Source organism: Oreochromis niloticus, linkage group LG20 (genome assembly GCF_001858045.2).
Source record: "Oreochromis niloticus isolate F11D_XX linkage group LG20, O_niloticus_UMD_NMBU, whole genome shotgun sequence".
Taxonomy (NCBI): domain Eukaryota; kingdom Metazoa; phylum Chordata; class Actinopteri; order Cichliformes; family Cichlidae; genus Oreochromis; species Oreochromis niloticus.
Window position 1 is genome coordinate 24821527 of NC_031984.2, and position 13715 is coordinate 24835241.

The 13715-nt window shown below is 39.7% G+C and overlaps 2 protein-coding genes across 22 annotated transcripts in view; one reads left to right on the forward strand and one right to left on the reverse strand.

The window, feature by feature from the left end:
- Nucleotides 1-3941, forward strand: part of cacna1db (calcium channel, voltage-dependent, L type, alpha 1D subunit, b) — an 85079-nt gene extending 81138 nt beyond the window's left edge. For all 19 annotated transcript variants that reach the window (XM_025901560.1, XM_025901562.1, XM_025901561.1 and 16 more), the window contains one exon: nt 324-3941. In XM_025901560.1, the coding sequence (XP_025757345.1) occupies nt 324-629 (306 nt within the window). In that variant the 3' untranslated portion in view covers nt 630-3941. The remainder of the gene's footprint in view (nt 1-323) is intronic.
- A 434-nt stretch (nt 3942-4375) lies between these two features.
- Nucleotides 4376-13712, reverse strand: chdh (choline dehydrogenase). Of its 3 annotated transcripts, XM_019349862.2 has the most exons (11): nt 13308-13334; nt 13019-13112; nt 11890-12343; nt 11306-11536; nt 10203-10369; nt 9565-9716; nt 9312-9441; nt 9024-9158; nt 8287-8429; nt 6361-6463; nt 4376-6117 (listed from the first exon to the last, which is right to left on the reverse strand). In XM_019349862.2, exons 1-11 carry the CDS (start codon nt 13311-13313, stop codon nt 5699-5701), a joined length of 2034 nt encoding a protein of 677 aa, XP_019205407.1. In that variant the 5' UTR covers nt 13314-13334; the 3' UTR covers nt 4376-5698. The 3 variants fall into 3 exon arrangements, with proteins under 3 accessions (XP_019205407.1, XP_003444895.1, XP_013126586.1); XM_003444847.5 differs by lacking the exons at nt 13019-13112; nt 13308-13334 and adding an exon at nt 13662-13712; XM_013271132.3 differs by lacking the exons at nt 13019-13112; nt 13308-13334 and adding an exon at nt 13468-13646.
- Between the last annotated feature and the right edge of the window lie 3 nt (nt 13713-13715).

Consider the following 13715-nt stretch of genomic DNA (forward strand, 5'->3'; position numbering starts at 1 on the left):
ACAGTTTGTGTTCTCTACTAGAGTAGCTTTACATGATTATCTGTTCAGATTAATCCTTTAATTAATTAAAGTCTGGTCCTTCAGTTCATCCATTGTCCGAAACAACAAGGTGATTTAGCGTTTTAGCCTTTATACCAACTTTCTTCTGATTGGCTGTTCCTTCCAAACAGATCTATATAAATCAGAAACATGAGCAAGATAAGTCCACTAATAATTTCACTCTTGCAGATTATGCAAAGCATTGATTTCTGCATGTTTTGCTGAAGATCACTTTTTCCACTTCATGGTTTCAGCTTTAATTATCTCCTGACTGCTCTCCCCAGGTGCTGATTTCTGAAGGTTTGGGGAAATACGCCAGGGACCCTAAATTTGTGTCAGCAACTAAACACGAGATTGCAGACGCCTGCGAAATGACCATCGATGAAATGGAGAGTGCCGCCAGTAACCTGCTGAATGGGACCATGGGTAATGGCAACACAGGGAGGAAAGAGAGCGTTGGCTCGGATTCGCATGCCAGTGCAAATATTAGGGACCACAGCATCCGTGACTACAGCGATGAGGAGCCATATGTGGCTGTGAAATGTGAGGAGGACCTAACAGATGAGATGATATGCATCACCTCACTATAACAGCAGCTCACACTGGGATATATTTAGGTTTTTTTCAATTGAATTTTTACTACTGTTCTACGGTGAGGGGACACCTCTATTCAAGTGCATCATGCAATAATGAAAACGTGTAAAACACAGATGGATAAGAGAGCAAAGTGCCTTGTTTTCTCTTAAGAAATGATGAAGAAATGGTTGGGTTTATGGAAAATGTTTGATAAATTTAGCAAACCAGAGGGAATCAAATCTGCCTGCCAACCAGTCTGACATCTAGCGAAAATTCAAACCTCTAAATGGAGTTTTTCTTTATTGTTACACCGGTTTCTTACAGCAGGAAAAACTCAAATGTGGGTTTTCTAACACAGATTTTAGGGATCATCGTAATCAGCTTCAGTTCAAGGCGATAATGGGTCGGCCCAGCTGCATTGTTCTAAAATAAATCTGTTTACTCGATATATAAAGAGCCAAAAAAAACAAAGTGTTCAACGTTTCAATCATTTTTAGATTGCAGTGCATGATTTTGTTTTTCCCACAGAAGCTGATTTTATTAAAACAATTTTAGAAAAATTTCCAAAGCATTCAACTAACTTATGTTCCAGTTTAGATGTCTGAAAAAACAAAACACCAACGCCAGGTCAGCGTATGGTTGTCCAGTCATTCCAAGCTTCCCTGTATTTCGTTGCCAGATCCATGTATATAAATAATGTGTGACTTTAACCTTTTATTGGTCATGTTAGCAAACACTGGTTGTTCGCATTACATTATTTTACCTTCGTGACTCGATTTCGAGTAAAAACAACAAAAACAAAAAACTTGACAGAAACAGTTTTTTTTCGTGGTAGTCTTGATCACTTAAACTTCTCTGGGTCACAGTTCAGGATTTCAGGGCTAAGCTTGGCTATGTCTCTGTTTTTGACTTGAAAAGGAAATCACATATCAGTAGGAAAAAAACAACAACAAGTCTTTGTCCTCAGGCATATCCTCCTTCTACACGTAATCGCGGAGACATTCTCTTAGTCCTCCCTTTACACCAACAGCAGTGCTACATTCAAGGAGTTTGGTCAAGCTACACGCCCTTAAAATAAAGGAATATTAGGATGCTGTGCGTCACTCACTGGCCGTGATGATCCTTAACTTTGAAGACTGGGATTTCCTTGTTAAGCCCTTTACTCAGATATGCAATGGTGTAGATTACTATGAATCACTATTCCCCCTGAATCACTCTGAGATCAGCAACAGTAGATGATCTCTGAGGTTTCTGTGTGATGTGGCTCAATAGACTCATGAGTCTCTTATGTAAAACTAGTGCATGAGACCCAGACTACTCATGTTTTAAAACTAATTACTTGTTGACAGCATGAACTTATCTTTGACAGTTCTTGAAGGTGAAACAAAAATAAAAACAAAGACCACCGGAGTTTCTTTGTGTCACAGATGACACATCAAGTAAACCTTTTATTCCCTCCACAGCTTCTTCTTCAGTTCCCATAAGTCTCTCCAGCCGAGCTGCCGGGAAGTAGAAAATCCTGTCAAGCGTGCTTGTTTTTGCAATGGAATGAATAAGACCATACAGGTCTCTACATAAGGGGCGACTATTTACTGGATTGCCTGACAATATGCTATGTCAGTATATTTGCTCTTGTAATGAAATGACTGCTGTTGCCTTTTATCTGTTGGAGTTGTTTTTGTCAAGACAAAGAGCACAACTGGGGGGAAAAAGTAGTAAAGCGTTTCTGCACCACTAATGGGTGTTTGTCTCCCACTGCCAACTATAATAACCTTCAGATTAATTTAAACAAAAAAACAACACACTGAGTCATGGCTAGGCAATCTTTCATTTTTTCTTATTCTAAATACTGCTGTAAGGGCAATCTGTTCTGTACAATCAAAGGGCTCCTTTAAAACCAAAACAAGGGAATGCTTGGTTACATTGTAACCCTTGTTCTCTGAGTGTAGAGACTCTCTCCACCCTACTACGTATTCCATTTATGAGTTGGAGAGATAGTCTGGACATAATAGAGAACACTCCATACTCAGATGCGTCAAATGTTTTTTGTTACCAAAATTACTGAAGTTTATTTATTTATTTATTGTGACTAAAAGTTGACTAAAGGGTCTAAATCTGGTGCCGGTATTTGCTATTGGACATTCTGATGATGTAGATATACAGATGTACAAGCAGGATACAAGCTGCTATCTGGACTATTGTTCAGATGGACTGCAAATGCACTCTTTCCTCTTCACGCTAGAAGAGCCTCATACAGGTTTAAGTGGCCAATACAGCTGATAAATGAGACATATGCATTTTTTAACTGCAAGTAAATTGTTTTTAATGTAGACTTTGAAAAAAAATCTTATTACCTCTGTAACTCTCCGGGCCTGTTGGTTAACATGTCAGGGAAACTCTGGTAACGCTGCATTTGCACAAAAGTAGTAATCGTAAACATTTATGTGTGATTTTTTTTCTTTATTGGCAGCGATCGTGATTGGTTGTCCAAAAGTCCATAGTAATGAATGATGAACCACCAAATCTTTAGTAAAAATCAGTGTTTGATTGACACGAGATCTACTGCCAAACTGAAATGTTTGTACCACCCAACATTACAAAGATTAAAGAGAAGTACCAAATTCAACACTGGTTTGATTTTCAGGAAGCCATAAAAACTCTGAGGTGAACATGCTGGCTTCTATGTGAGACTTTCGTTTTTTATTGAAAACCACCCAACCCCACTCCCCAAGGCATTCGGCTATGCTTTGAATCACTTACGTCAGCTTCTTGACAGGAAGCCACCTGCTTAGGAATATAATCTGTCAAAAGTGCACGACTCCAAACAGTTCAGATTTACCCTGCGGCTCACATGCGAGAAACTCGAAACAACAACAGTCATGTGGAGATTATTACCATACGATTATCACATGAGATCGAATGACAAGGACTGCAAAGCTTTGTTTTGCAACGCAGCTTTATTTTTTTGTACTGTTCCACTGCTTTACAGATGTCTATAAAGTGAAAATGATGTATAAAATCTGTACAGCATTTGTAAAAAGTATGCGATTAACTTGAAGATCTCTGCTTTCTACCCAGTTGTGTGAACATTTAAAAAAAAAAAAGCAAACAAGAATAGCTCTATCTCTACTTTGTAGCATAAGTACTAGTACCTTATAAGTTTTGTACCAATAAAAAGAGAAGCCCTTTTTTGCACATTTGAAGTTTTGCCTGGAATGACAATGAACCTGCTGATTTTTTTGTAACGACCACTGAATAAAGACACAAGAACAAGGTCAGGAGGCTTTGTTTAGCGTCAGCACAGAAAAACAACAGAAAGGCTTTGACGGTGTTCACAGTAAGTTTCCCTTCATAATTCACCTTCATTAAGACGGATGATTTAAAAATTCACGTCATGTTAGACAATACTGCATTATAATGTAAACCATAATTGTCACAGTGATGAAGTTCTTTATGATGTAGTGCAAAGCTTAACAAGACATATAATTTATGTTAGTGCTTTCATTATAGCTGCTAATACACACTGATTATTCACTCAAAGTCTAAAATCTCAGCACCGGTGTGTGTCAGTTCAAGCTGGACCAAACTGAAACACACTGTAGCCATGTGCAACATATACATGAATTAATAAAAATCAGAATGTAATCATGATCTCATAGGCACAAACGAAATTACAGTTACATTAAAAAGAAAAAGCATAGTTTTAAAAAATTCACAACACAATCAGAAAAAAAGCTGCTTATAAAAGTGACACTGAAGATTTTTAGTTTCAAAGTTCTTAGTGTGTGTAAACATAAAGTGTTAAAACATTTTGCATTAATTACTGTTTAGACTAAACAGCTTTCAGGCTGACTGAGCGGTGCAAAAGCTGTGAGTTACGAAGCTCGAGGACTCAAATTTGGCACATAGCGTGAATCAAACAAATCAACTGAGATGAGTTTTACAAATGCATTGACAGCATTTAGGAGGTCTCCTTTAACTGTCTGTTAAATCTAGAGACGCGTGCATTGGTAGTGTAATCGCTACAGGTCTGATTATAATAGTTTCTTTTCCAAGTTTGAATCAGGGTTTGGTCCAGTTTACAATACCACTTGTTTGTAAACAATGTACGGTTATTTTCCGCGGTTCTCACTAAACAAGTCTGTTTAGTGACAAGTCTGTTTAGATGTGCAAAAGAAAAAAGTTTGTTTCTTTCATCCTGCCTATTCAATGCTCTGTTGTCACGCCAACAGACTAACAAAACAGAATATTTTCTGCAGATGTTGATGGTAAAGCTGTAGCTATAGAAACTGCTATAAAAACTGGCTAAATTGTGGGAAACGTGAAGTGAAAGCGAATCACTTTATTGCCTTCATGTTCCTGAGAAATGTGTGTGGGGGGACAAAAAAAAAAAAAAAAGATTTTATCAAACTGTTGAACCTGCAAGTTTTCAGGAAGGAAAACGAATGTCACAGCCAAAGGCTGGCAACCTCTGATGTGAGCAGACAGGAGCGTGCTGCTAAGTCTACACTTTGCTCCAGCTGCTGACTGCAGCTCTCAACCACATTAGATGAAGGCTCATAAGATTATTTTTTTCTGAAAAGCAGTGTCGTGGAAATAGATTTTCATCAGAAGCTCATATCCTTGAAATATTTAAGTTTCTTTAGTTTTTTAAAGCTGATTTGCAATTTTTTAATGTGATGCTGGATACTAGTGTGTAATCTTGAGTAATTACTTTATGTTTAAGATTATATTTCAGAGCACTTTTACTGAAATGCATGATGAGGCAGGCTGGTAAATTGTTTGCTAAGCGTGAAGCCACATATTAGACACATTTCCTGTCATAACCACAGTTATTTTGCAATCTGAATCAGCACTGTTCCACCCCAATGGCAGCGTGAGACAGATGTGAAGTGTTTATGGTCCTGAATATGTGTGTTAGGCCAGGAATGTTCCCACGGTAATTATTCACAATATCAGCTCAGAGGTAAATTGATAAGCTCCTAATCGAACATACAGCTTGTGATTTACTGCTATTTTTGCCTAATAACTGACTCTATTGAGGGATTTTTCTAACTCACAGATAAGCTGTGCACCTCTCTCTTTATCTCTGCGTGTCAAGTGTTGGAGGCTGGTACACAGGAACCCCCGAGTCAACGAGTGCAGGGCGACCTCTGATAATATCAGCAGCCTTCTCTGCCATCATGATGGTCGGGGCATTCAGGTTTCCACTGACAATGCTGGGCATGATCGAGGCGTCGATCACACGAAGCTTCTCCAGGCCCAGAACGCGTGCGTTTGAGTCAACCACCGCCATCGGGTCAGAGGGCGAGCCCATCTTGCATGTGCAGGATGGATGGTAGGCAGTGTCTGCCTTTTGGCGGACAAAAGCATCGATGTCGGCATCGGATTGGACCTGAGGACCAGGCAGGGCTTCGGGACCACGAAAGGGGTCAAAGGCCTTCTGGGCAAAAATCTCTCTGGAGAGTTTGACACACTGCCTGAACTCCCAGACGTCAATATCTGAGAGGAGGAGAGGGAATCAAAACCAGAAAAACATGCCAGAGCAACTTTGTTTTAACTCAAAACAAACTTGCTGAGGTAAAAGTTGATGCAGAGGGACTTAAATACGGCAACAATGGCAATAACTACAACCACGTCAAAATACTTTCAACGTTTAAAGAGTATAGATTCTTTTTTTTAAAAAGGGGGAAATTTGAAGGAAATATCAAATACATCCAAGCTAAAGAGGAGCACCTATCTTACCTGTGGTGAGATAGTTTGGCTGAATGATTGGGTGGTCCAGGGGGTTGGTGCTCTTCAGCTTCAGCCAGCCTGTACTGGTGCTCCTCATTGGTCCAACATGAACCTACAACACCAGCATGAGTAAAACTGTCACTGCTAACCAAGCTAACTAAAACAGCACAGCTGAATTTCATTTAAAAAAATCCTAGTTTGTAAACCCAAGCTCTTTACATGATGAAGGCTTTTTAACTTTAAGTTTTAAGTTATTTTGTCCAAGACAAAACCTCAAAACACTAAATTCTAGGGATGTTCTAGGTGATTTATTTCTTACTCGACTAACCATGGGAAAAAAAAGTAGACTAACCAACTAGTCTAAAACTAAGGAACACTCAAATATTAAGTTTAATTTGATAACCGTTTGATTGAAAATGTCAAAAACTGATAAGAAAGGCGTTTTTAAATCATTTATGACATTCTTCAATAATTTTTAAAGTAGTATTATTAAAATACGACAAGTTAACATCTAGAAAATGAATAAATTGTGAGTGTAAAGTGTGGCACGTTGCTGTTTGAAAATTCATGACACCCACTTCAGTAAAAGTTCTAAAAATCTAAAATAATAAAACAATGAAAACAATAAATCATCCGTCCATTTTCTTCTGCTTATCTGAAGTCGGCTCAGCGGGACAGCAGCAGGGAAGCCCAAACTGCGCTCTCGCCACCAAACATCAAGCCTCTCCCAGGCCAGCCTATAGCTGTAATATCTCCAGCATGTCCTGGACTACACCAGGGACTCTTCCCGGTAGGACATGCATGGTTGGAACACCTTACCCACCTTACCCTATTTTTGATGTGGAGGAGTAGTGGCTCTACTCTGAACCCCTCTGGCTGAACCACTCACCCTATCACTAAGGCAGAACTCATCCATCTTTCAGAAAAAGCTCATTTCTGCTGCTTGTATCTGTGATCTCATTAGTGTTAACAAAAAGATGAGGCCTAGATTAACAGATTTATGGCATTTCTCAACGACAAAACACCATCTTGTGCCAGATGTCTGCATAACATTGGGACACAATAATTTAGCGGCATTGGGCATCAATTAAAATTTGAACTGATTGAACAACTTAAGCCTGGTACCGACTAGTAACAATAGCGACAAAACGTCGGCTAGTGGAGTAGCCTTGCACATCCCTACTAAATATACCATCATAAGTGCTCATTATTGATATGGAAAAACTGAGGCCACTATCATTTTTCAAATGAGGAACAAACTGAGGCAACTTGAGATGTGGGCCTTTTCTAGGGAGCAGGTTTAGCTAACACGTCTGAGTTCATTAATCCTGAGATGAGCGGATATTCAGGTTATTTTATTTCTTTGTTCCAAGAAACAGAAAGAATGAGACACATGGTCTCAATTATTCAAACAGTGAAAAGATCAGAACCTGTAGCCAGAACAGCTTTTAATAATTATATAAAGCTATCCAATTCTAATTTACAGATGCATGACACTACTAATTTAAGTAACAACTCAGGCCATAAAAAGAAATAAAAGGGCACGCCTTCTGCAACGTTTTAGTAGAAGACAAAGAAAAAACCTGTGAGTGATTTTGTTCCAGGTGCACTTCTCTGGAAAAGAGGCTATAAATAAGGGTGAAAGGTTCCCTGCATTGAATTTCCTGGAAAACTCATGGCGCTTCTGTTTGTTTCCATGGAACATATGCGAGTCTATAAATACTCCTCTGCTTCCTTTGGATTACGTGAATGTCGGCAGGTATAAATGTTTCATTGTATACAAAACTTGGCATATACTATGTATTGCAATTCATGCCTCGGGCTCTTTACTTGACTTGTTTCTACACATTTCTCTAAAAGGCTTAAAGAACATAAACATGCCCTCTACCCCAGGATTAAGCAGTCACGGTTTTTGCAAACACAAGCTTTCCTCACCTGATAAGCCTCTATTTTGGAGGCGACTCGTCCATGGTCAATGACTTGTGAGGGCAGAAAGTGAAATTGGATGTCGGGGTGTGCTACTTTGGGACGACTACGAATAAATCCTCCACTTTCCAAGTGGGCTGTTGCTCCATAACCTTGTGGGAAATTGATGCAGTTAGTGAAATGACTGTAATCTTTAGCAGACAGACGTGTCTATTTACAAGAAATGCCACTGGTGTGATGTGATTGACTAGATTTTCCGATAGTGAAAGTTCTTTCAACTACCTTAGCTGACTGTCTCCAACAACCAGGAGCCAGACAAAAATTATAATGTACTAGGATCATCAATAAAACACCTCACGTCACATTTTCTATAACCTGTGGTGATTCAGCATTATTAAAACTGTAAGAGATTCTTCTATACTCTGACTCAACATCAGCTGTGGCTTACAAAGAGGCAGTGCTGCAGGCTGACACATTCCTTACATAGCTGTGTGCCCAGTGAAAACAGTTTAATATTTAACATCTCCATAATAAATGTGTATAATCATTAATATATCTGAAATCTAAATGAAAGTTAAGAGGTTTATATTAACTCTGCGGTTTCTTTTAAATGATATTTTCTGATTAACAAGCATTTTAGATGGCAGTTTGGAGATGTCTTCATCTAAAAGTGATGCAAACTCTGGCTAATTCTATAAAACATTTGGGAGATTGTCCCCTTATAAATGTGCAGGTGACTTGGTTACCAGTAAACATAGTGAGCCACTCGAGGCCTATCTTGACCATGTGGAAAGGTTTCTGGGCTTTGTACAGGGTGATGGGCTGAGTACACTGCTGCTGGACATACAGCTCCAAGTGATCCTGCAGGTTATTACCGACACCTGAGAAAGGAGGAAGGCAAAGTGGTCTGACAGTAAGCACCGAAGAGATGAACATCTGAAGTCACCCAAGCATCAGTTGGAAAATTTTCTATTTTTTTGAAGTGCTTTATGTTAAAAGTAGGCACAAGGACTTTCTTCACACTAACAACGCACCTGGTAAGTGTTGAATCACAGGGATGCCAAGCTGTTTCAAGTCATCTGCATTTCCAATCCCAGATAGCATGAGAAGCTGAGGGGAATTGATGGCTCCTCCGCTGACTATCACTTCTTTTTCTGCAAACACCTGAACAGACAATAGAAAAATCGCTGTAAAGGGCCAAATTTAGCCTAAAAAACATAAATCAGTGTTTCAATTCATTTAATTTTATGATGCATTAGTTAATCTTCTAGCATCTATCCTCCTTGCCTTTTTCTTTTGTCCATTTTGAATGTATTCCACCCCCACAGCACGGTTGCCATCAAACAGGATTTTAGTGGTCACGCATCGCACCTCCGCCTTCAGATTGGGTCGACCCAGGGCTGGTCTCAGGTAAGCACTGGCAGTGCTCCACCTCTTCCCTTGATAGATTTAGGCAGTGAAAGTATTTAAAGATTGGATCAAGAATTAAATAGTTCTTGAACGTATTTGACCAGTAATATACTTTCTGTTCTGCGGCCTCGGGAATTATTCTATGTGACGTACAACAGTAATTACTTTCTTAAAGTGCCTAAGTTTCAGATTTATTTGGAGGTGGTTAAGTAGTTCTATGAACAGACAGTGAATTGTGCTCAGAGGTTCAAAAACACAAATGCATTGTGGTCAACGACAAACGCACATTTTTCATCGATAGATGCCAGCAGACAGTCTGTTCCCCTTTTGTACTTTCCAAGAAATTAAGCCCCTTCTTTTGTTAAAGGTCACCAACAGGTCGAGCTAAATTAGACTGAGATCAGATGTCTGATTCTGCCACTCGAAAAGATTTCATCAGAAAAGGTTTGTGGCACTTTACCTGTAACTAACCCTATTAATTATCTATAAATTCTACAGCATTTAGTTCCTTGAACCTTTATAAATGGTCATGTCCATCCAGCCCACGCCTTCCTGTTGGTATCCATTCATGTCATCAGTGAATGGATATCCTGCCTGCCGCCCCGCCTCAATAAAAGCCTTATGAAGGGGATGGTTCGTTTTCCCTCTGGACACCTGAAGAGGTCCGTTGCCGCCTCGGTATCTACAATATAGAGCAAACATTTAAAGATAACATAAAAAAAAGAGAGAGACAGAGAGCAGTTTAATTTGTTTTCATAGGAGGTCATGTAGTTTAGGCATCCAAACAATATGAATAATTCACTTTTCTTTACTGCTGAGCATATGCAGTCCAATAACTGAGAAGGTTTTGTTTAGTCTTCCATAATTGTTACGCTTAAATTTAAGTGTTCTTCTATGTTTCTGTAGCATATTATCAAACCCAGTGATTATACTGCTTCCTTTAAACATTTCAGTTTTACTCAGTCATCTTCATCATTCAGTTCTGAATGATGAAAGTTATCAGTTAAACGTGGCATTATCCTTCTTCCACAAAGTTATCCTGTAAATACGTGGGTAGAGTCTTTGTAGTCTGCCGGTGTTTGTTTTTGTTACAATTACTGTGGTTGTTGCCAAGTCACTGTGGTTGTACTGGAGAGTTTCCAACGAATTTCACAAAGGTAGTCTCATCAATCACATTCAAAGTTTGCTGACATTTATTTCATGCTTTACTATTTATGAAATGACACATTTTATATGGTATAAATATATCACACAGTGCCTTAAATTTCTGTTTGCACACCATAGTTTTAAACTGTAAAGTGCTTTTGAGCTGTGACCTTTTTTTGACTGATGTATTTCCTGGTTTCTCATGTTCTTACTTAGAAATTAGATTCGAGACAGACAATCCAGGTATGCGTGATGCTTAGTGTAGGCAGGTTCTGCAAAAGAATTCAATGCAGTGCTGTGCATTTATGTACAAGGAAAATAGTGTCTCGTTACATATTTGATATTTTAAAGCCTGGGTTAGTGAGACAGAGAAACCAGCACTGTCACACAAATGAAAAATGCTGTAATCATACGTAAAAAGATACTGGAAACGCAGCAGTAAAAACAACCAGTATATATTTGTATTAGGTACCTGTTTTCTCCCAGCTCATGACACTGAGCTTTCCTAAAATAAGGCAAACAATGGTCATAATCCCAGCCATCTGCGCCCTCTCTTTGCCAGCGGTTATAATCTTCAGCATGCCCGCGGATGTACACCATCGCATTGAGTGAAGAGGACCCTCCCCAGACGCGGCCCCTCGGCCAGTACATTACCCGATTGTCCATGTTGGCTTGAGGTAAAGTGTGGTAGAACCAGTTATACCTGAGCAAAAATGAAATGAGATGGCGACAAGTCAGACTATTAGGTTAATAACAGTTTATACAATGTTATTATTACTGGTATCAGAATACTGGGCCATTAATGTTAGGCCAATACTGGACTATTTCTGCACGTGTAAAAGCTCTGTAATATTGTAATGCCATTTCATTGTTCACATTTAAACAACTGAGATGTAGGTTAAAGGTCAAAGGTCTGCTTTCTACACGTTGAGCTAATTTAGAAACAGTTTAGCGTGTAATATTAAATGTCATGCACTAAGGCAAATGAATCTGTTTTTATAGATCTGAACTAAAACATTTAACAACCTGAATAACAAAACAGATCAATCAAAGTACTTGTCATCGCAGAGGTTGTAGGTCAGGGCAGCTGGCATGTGGATTTTCCATGAGAGTCGCAAGCTGCCTAACCACCTGTCCTTAGGGCCAGCCTCGAGCAGCAGCGCGGACTCCTGGGCGTCTTCTGTGAGGCGGTTAGCCAGGACGCAACCAGCGGACCCCGCCCCAATAATGACATAACTGTAAGATGGTGTTTTCTGATCGGCTGCAGGTGACGATGCAGAGGTCCGCTGAGAAGATGAGACAGTGAAGCATCTGTAATGGCTGGAGAAGGATGAGCTGGGGGAAGAGGAAGGGCCCATCTTTCTGGTCTTGGGGACAAAGCGGCATTCAGGCACACTGGTAAAGAAGCACCTGCAGTCCCTTATAAATCGTCCCTGTCTCCAAGTCACAGCCCTTTGGGCTCCAGTTAGGCTCCGTGCGGTCAAAGACGACATCCTGTTTTCCTTATTCACTGGAAATCACAACACATATTTGAAGGCAAATCAGAAGGGGGTGAGCTTGGAAATGTCTAAAACTGAAACTCTGATGAAAAGAATGAAATGTGTAGTATGTGTCTGCATTTCTGCACAACTCTCTTAAATATTGTGATTCTATATGAGAGAGAGGCTGTAAGGTGATATAGCAAGGAGCATGACGTCCACATCACATCACCTCATTCTGTCATCAAGGAAGACCTGATGTCCACTACAAGGGACCGAAGATAAAAATAAATAAATAACTATTCTGTTATTTAGCATGTAACGTGTTTCTTTCGTCCACAGCACAAGTTATCTAAAGGCCGAAGGATAAAATATCTGTCTCTGTCTCTCTCTATTGGCCTTGAAAAGACTAAATAATTATTCATCTAATATGACTTATGCCACTCCTTTCCTTTGAAATGCCCAACTGATACTTGTGAAACTGTCAGCAGTTAAATGAGTAACTAGTGACAACTAGACACTCAGTACTTAGGTTAATTTAACTTGCATCAAGTGCAGCATGTTAAAAAGTAATTCTATGCCACGTCAGAACTGCTGCCTGGCTTTGTTATTCAGTCTGATAAAAGTCATAAAAAAACGAATTCTGTTCACAGGAAAAACACACCTGTGGTTTGTGGCTGAGCGGACATGAATTTAGTTCAACAGACCTGGAATTGCACCGTGTGTTTCTGGTGAATGTGTGGTCTGAGGGCTGTTCCGTGTTGTTTCTCGAGAAAACAATGTGCAGTTTTCCCAATCGGACTGAGGCAGAGAGTGATATCTAGGTCACGCCAGTCATATCAGTAAACCAAGAGTCGTAAATGTCAGCAAGTATTCACTAACAAAGTAACCGCTGTCTAGCAGTCTCTACGCCTTTACTAATGTCCAAACTCTGCTTTTAAGTAATTCTGATTCAAACTTTGGGATGAAAAGTCAGTTTCGCAACCGCTAACTTACCAGCATCTAAGTCCACACATCCAGTTACATTAGTTGATACAATTCTGCTTTAATAGAATTCATTAAAAAATAGCGTCGAAATGTTACATTTAAATCATTCAGAGACCTGGCGATAGTAGTAGCGGGGCTGCTTATAACCTCTACGTTTGTTTAGGTTTACCTATTGACCGCGAACGAGTGGTCAGAGCTCACAGTCGTCGTCTGGACCTTAAACAGCACAAGGACACGGAAAATACTCAGTATAACTTCACACATGCGACACTTAATTGGACCCGAGCCGGTGCTGCAGTAGTTTAATGACAAACGCAACGGAAAAGAGGACATGAAGCCGCACTGCAAAATAAGCAGACCTACCTCAACATGCAACATGCAAACGGTCAGCGTGATGGGCGGGGCTTATCGTCGTGT

Bases quoted from the DNA above. Each gene is read 5' to 3' on its own strand.
- chdh (XM_019349862.2), bottom strand. The intron at 6,464-8,286 runs GTGAGGAAAGCT...CTGGTGTTGTAG, and splicing joins CCAAAATAGAGGCTTATCAG to GTTCATGTTGGACCAATGAG. The intron at 6,118-6,360 runs GTAAGATAGGTG...TCCTCCTCTCAG, and splicing joins GCCAAACTATCTCACCACAG to ATATTGACGTCTGGGAGTTC.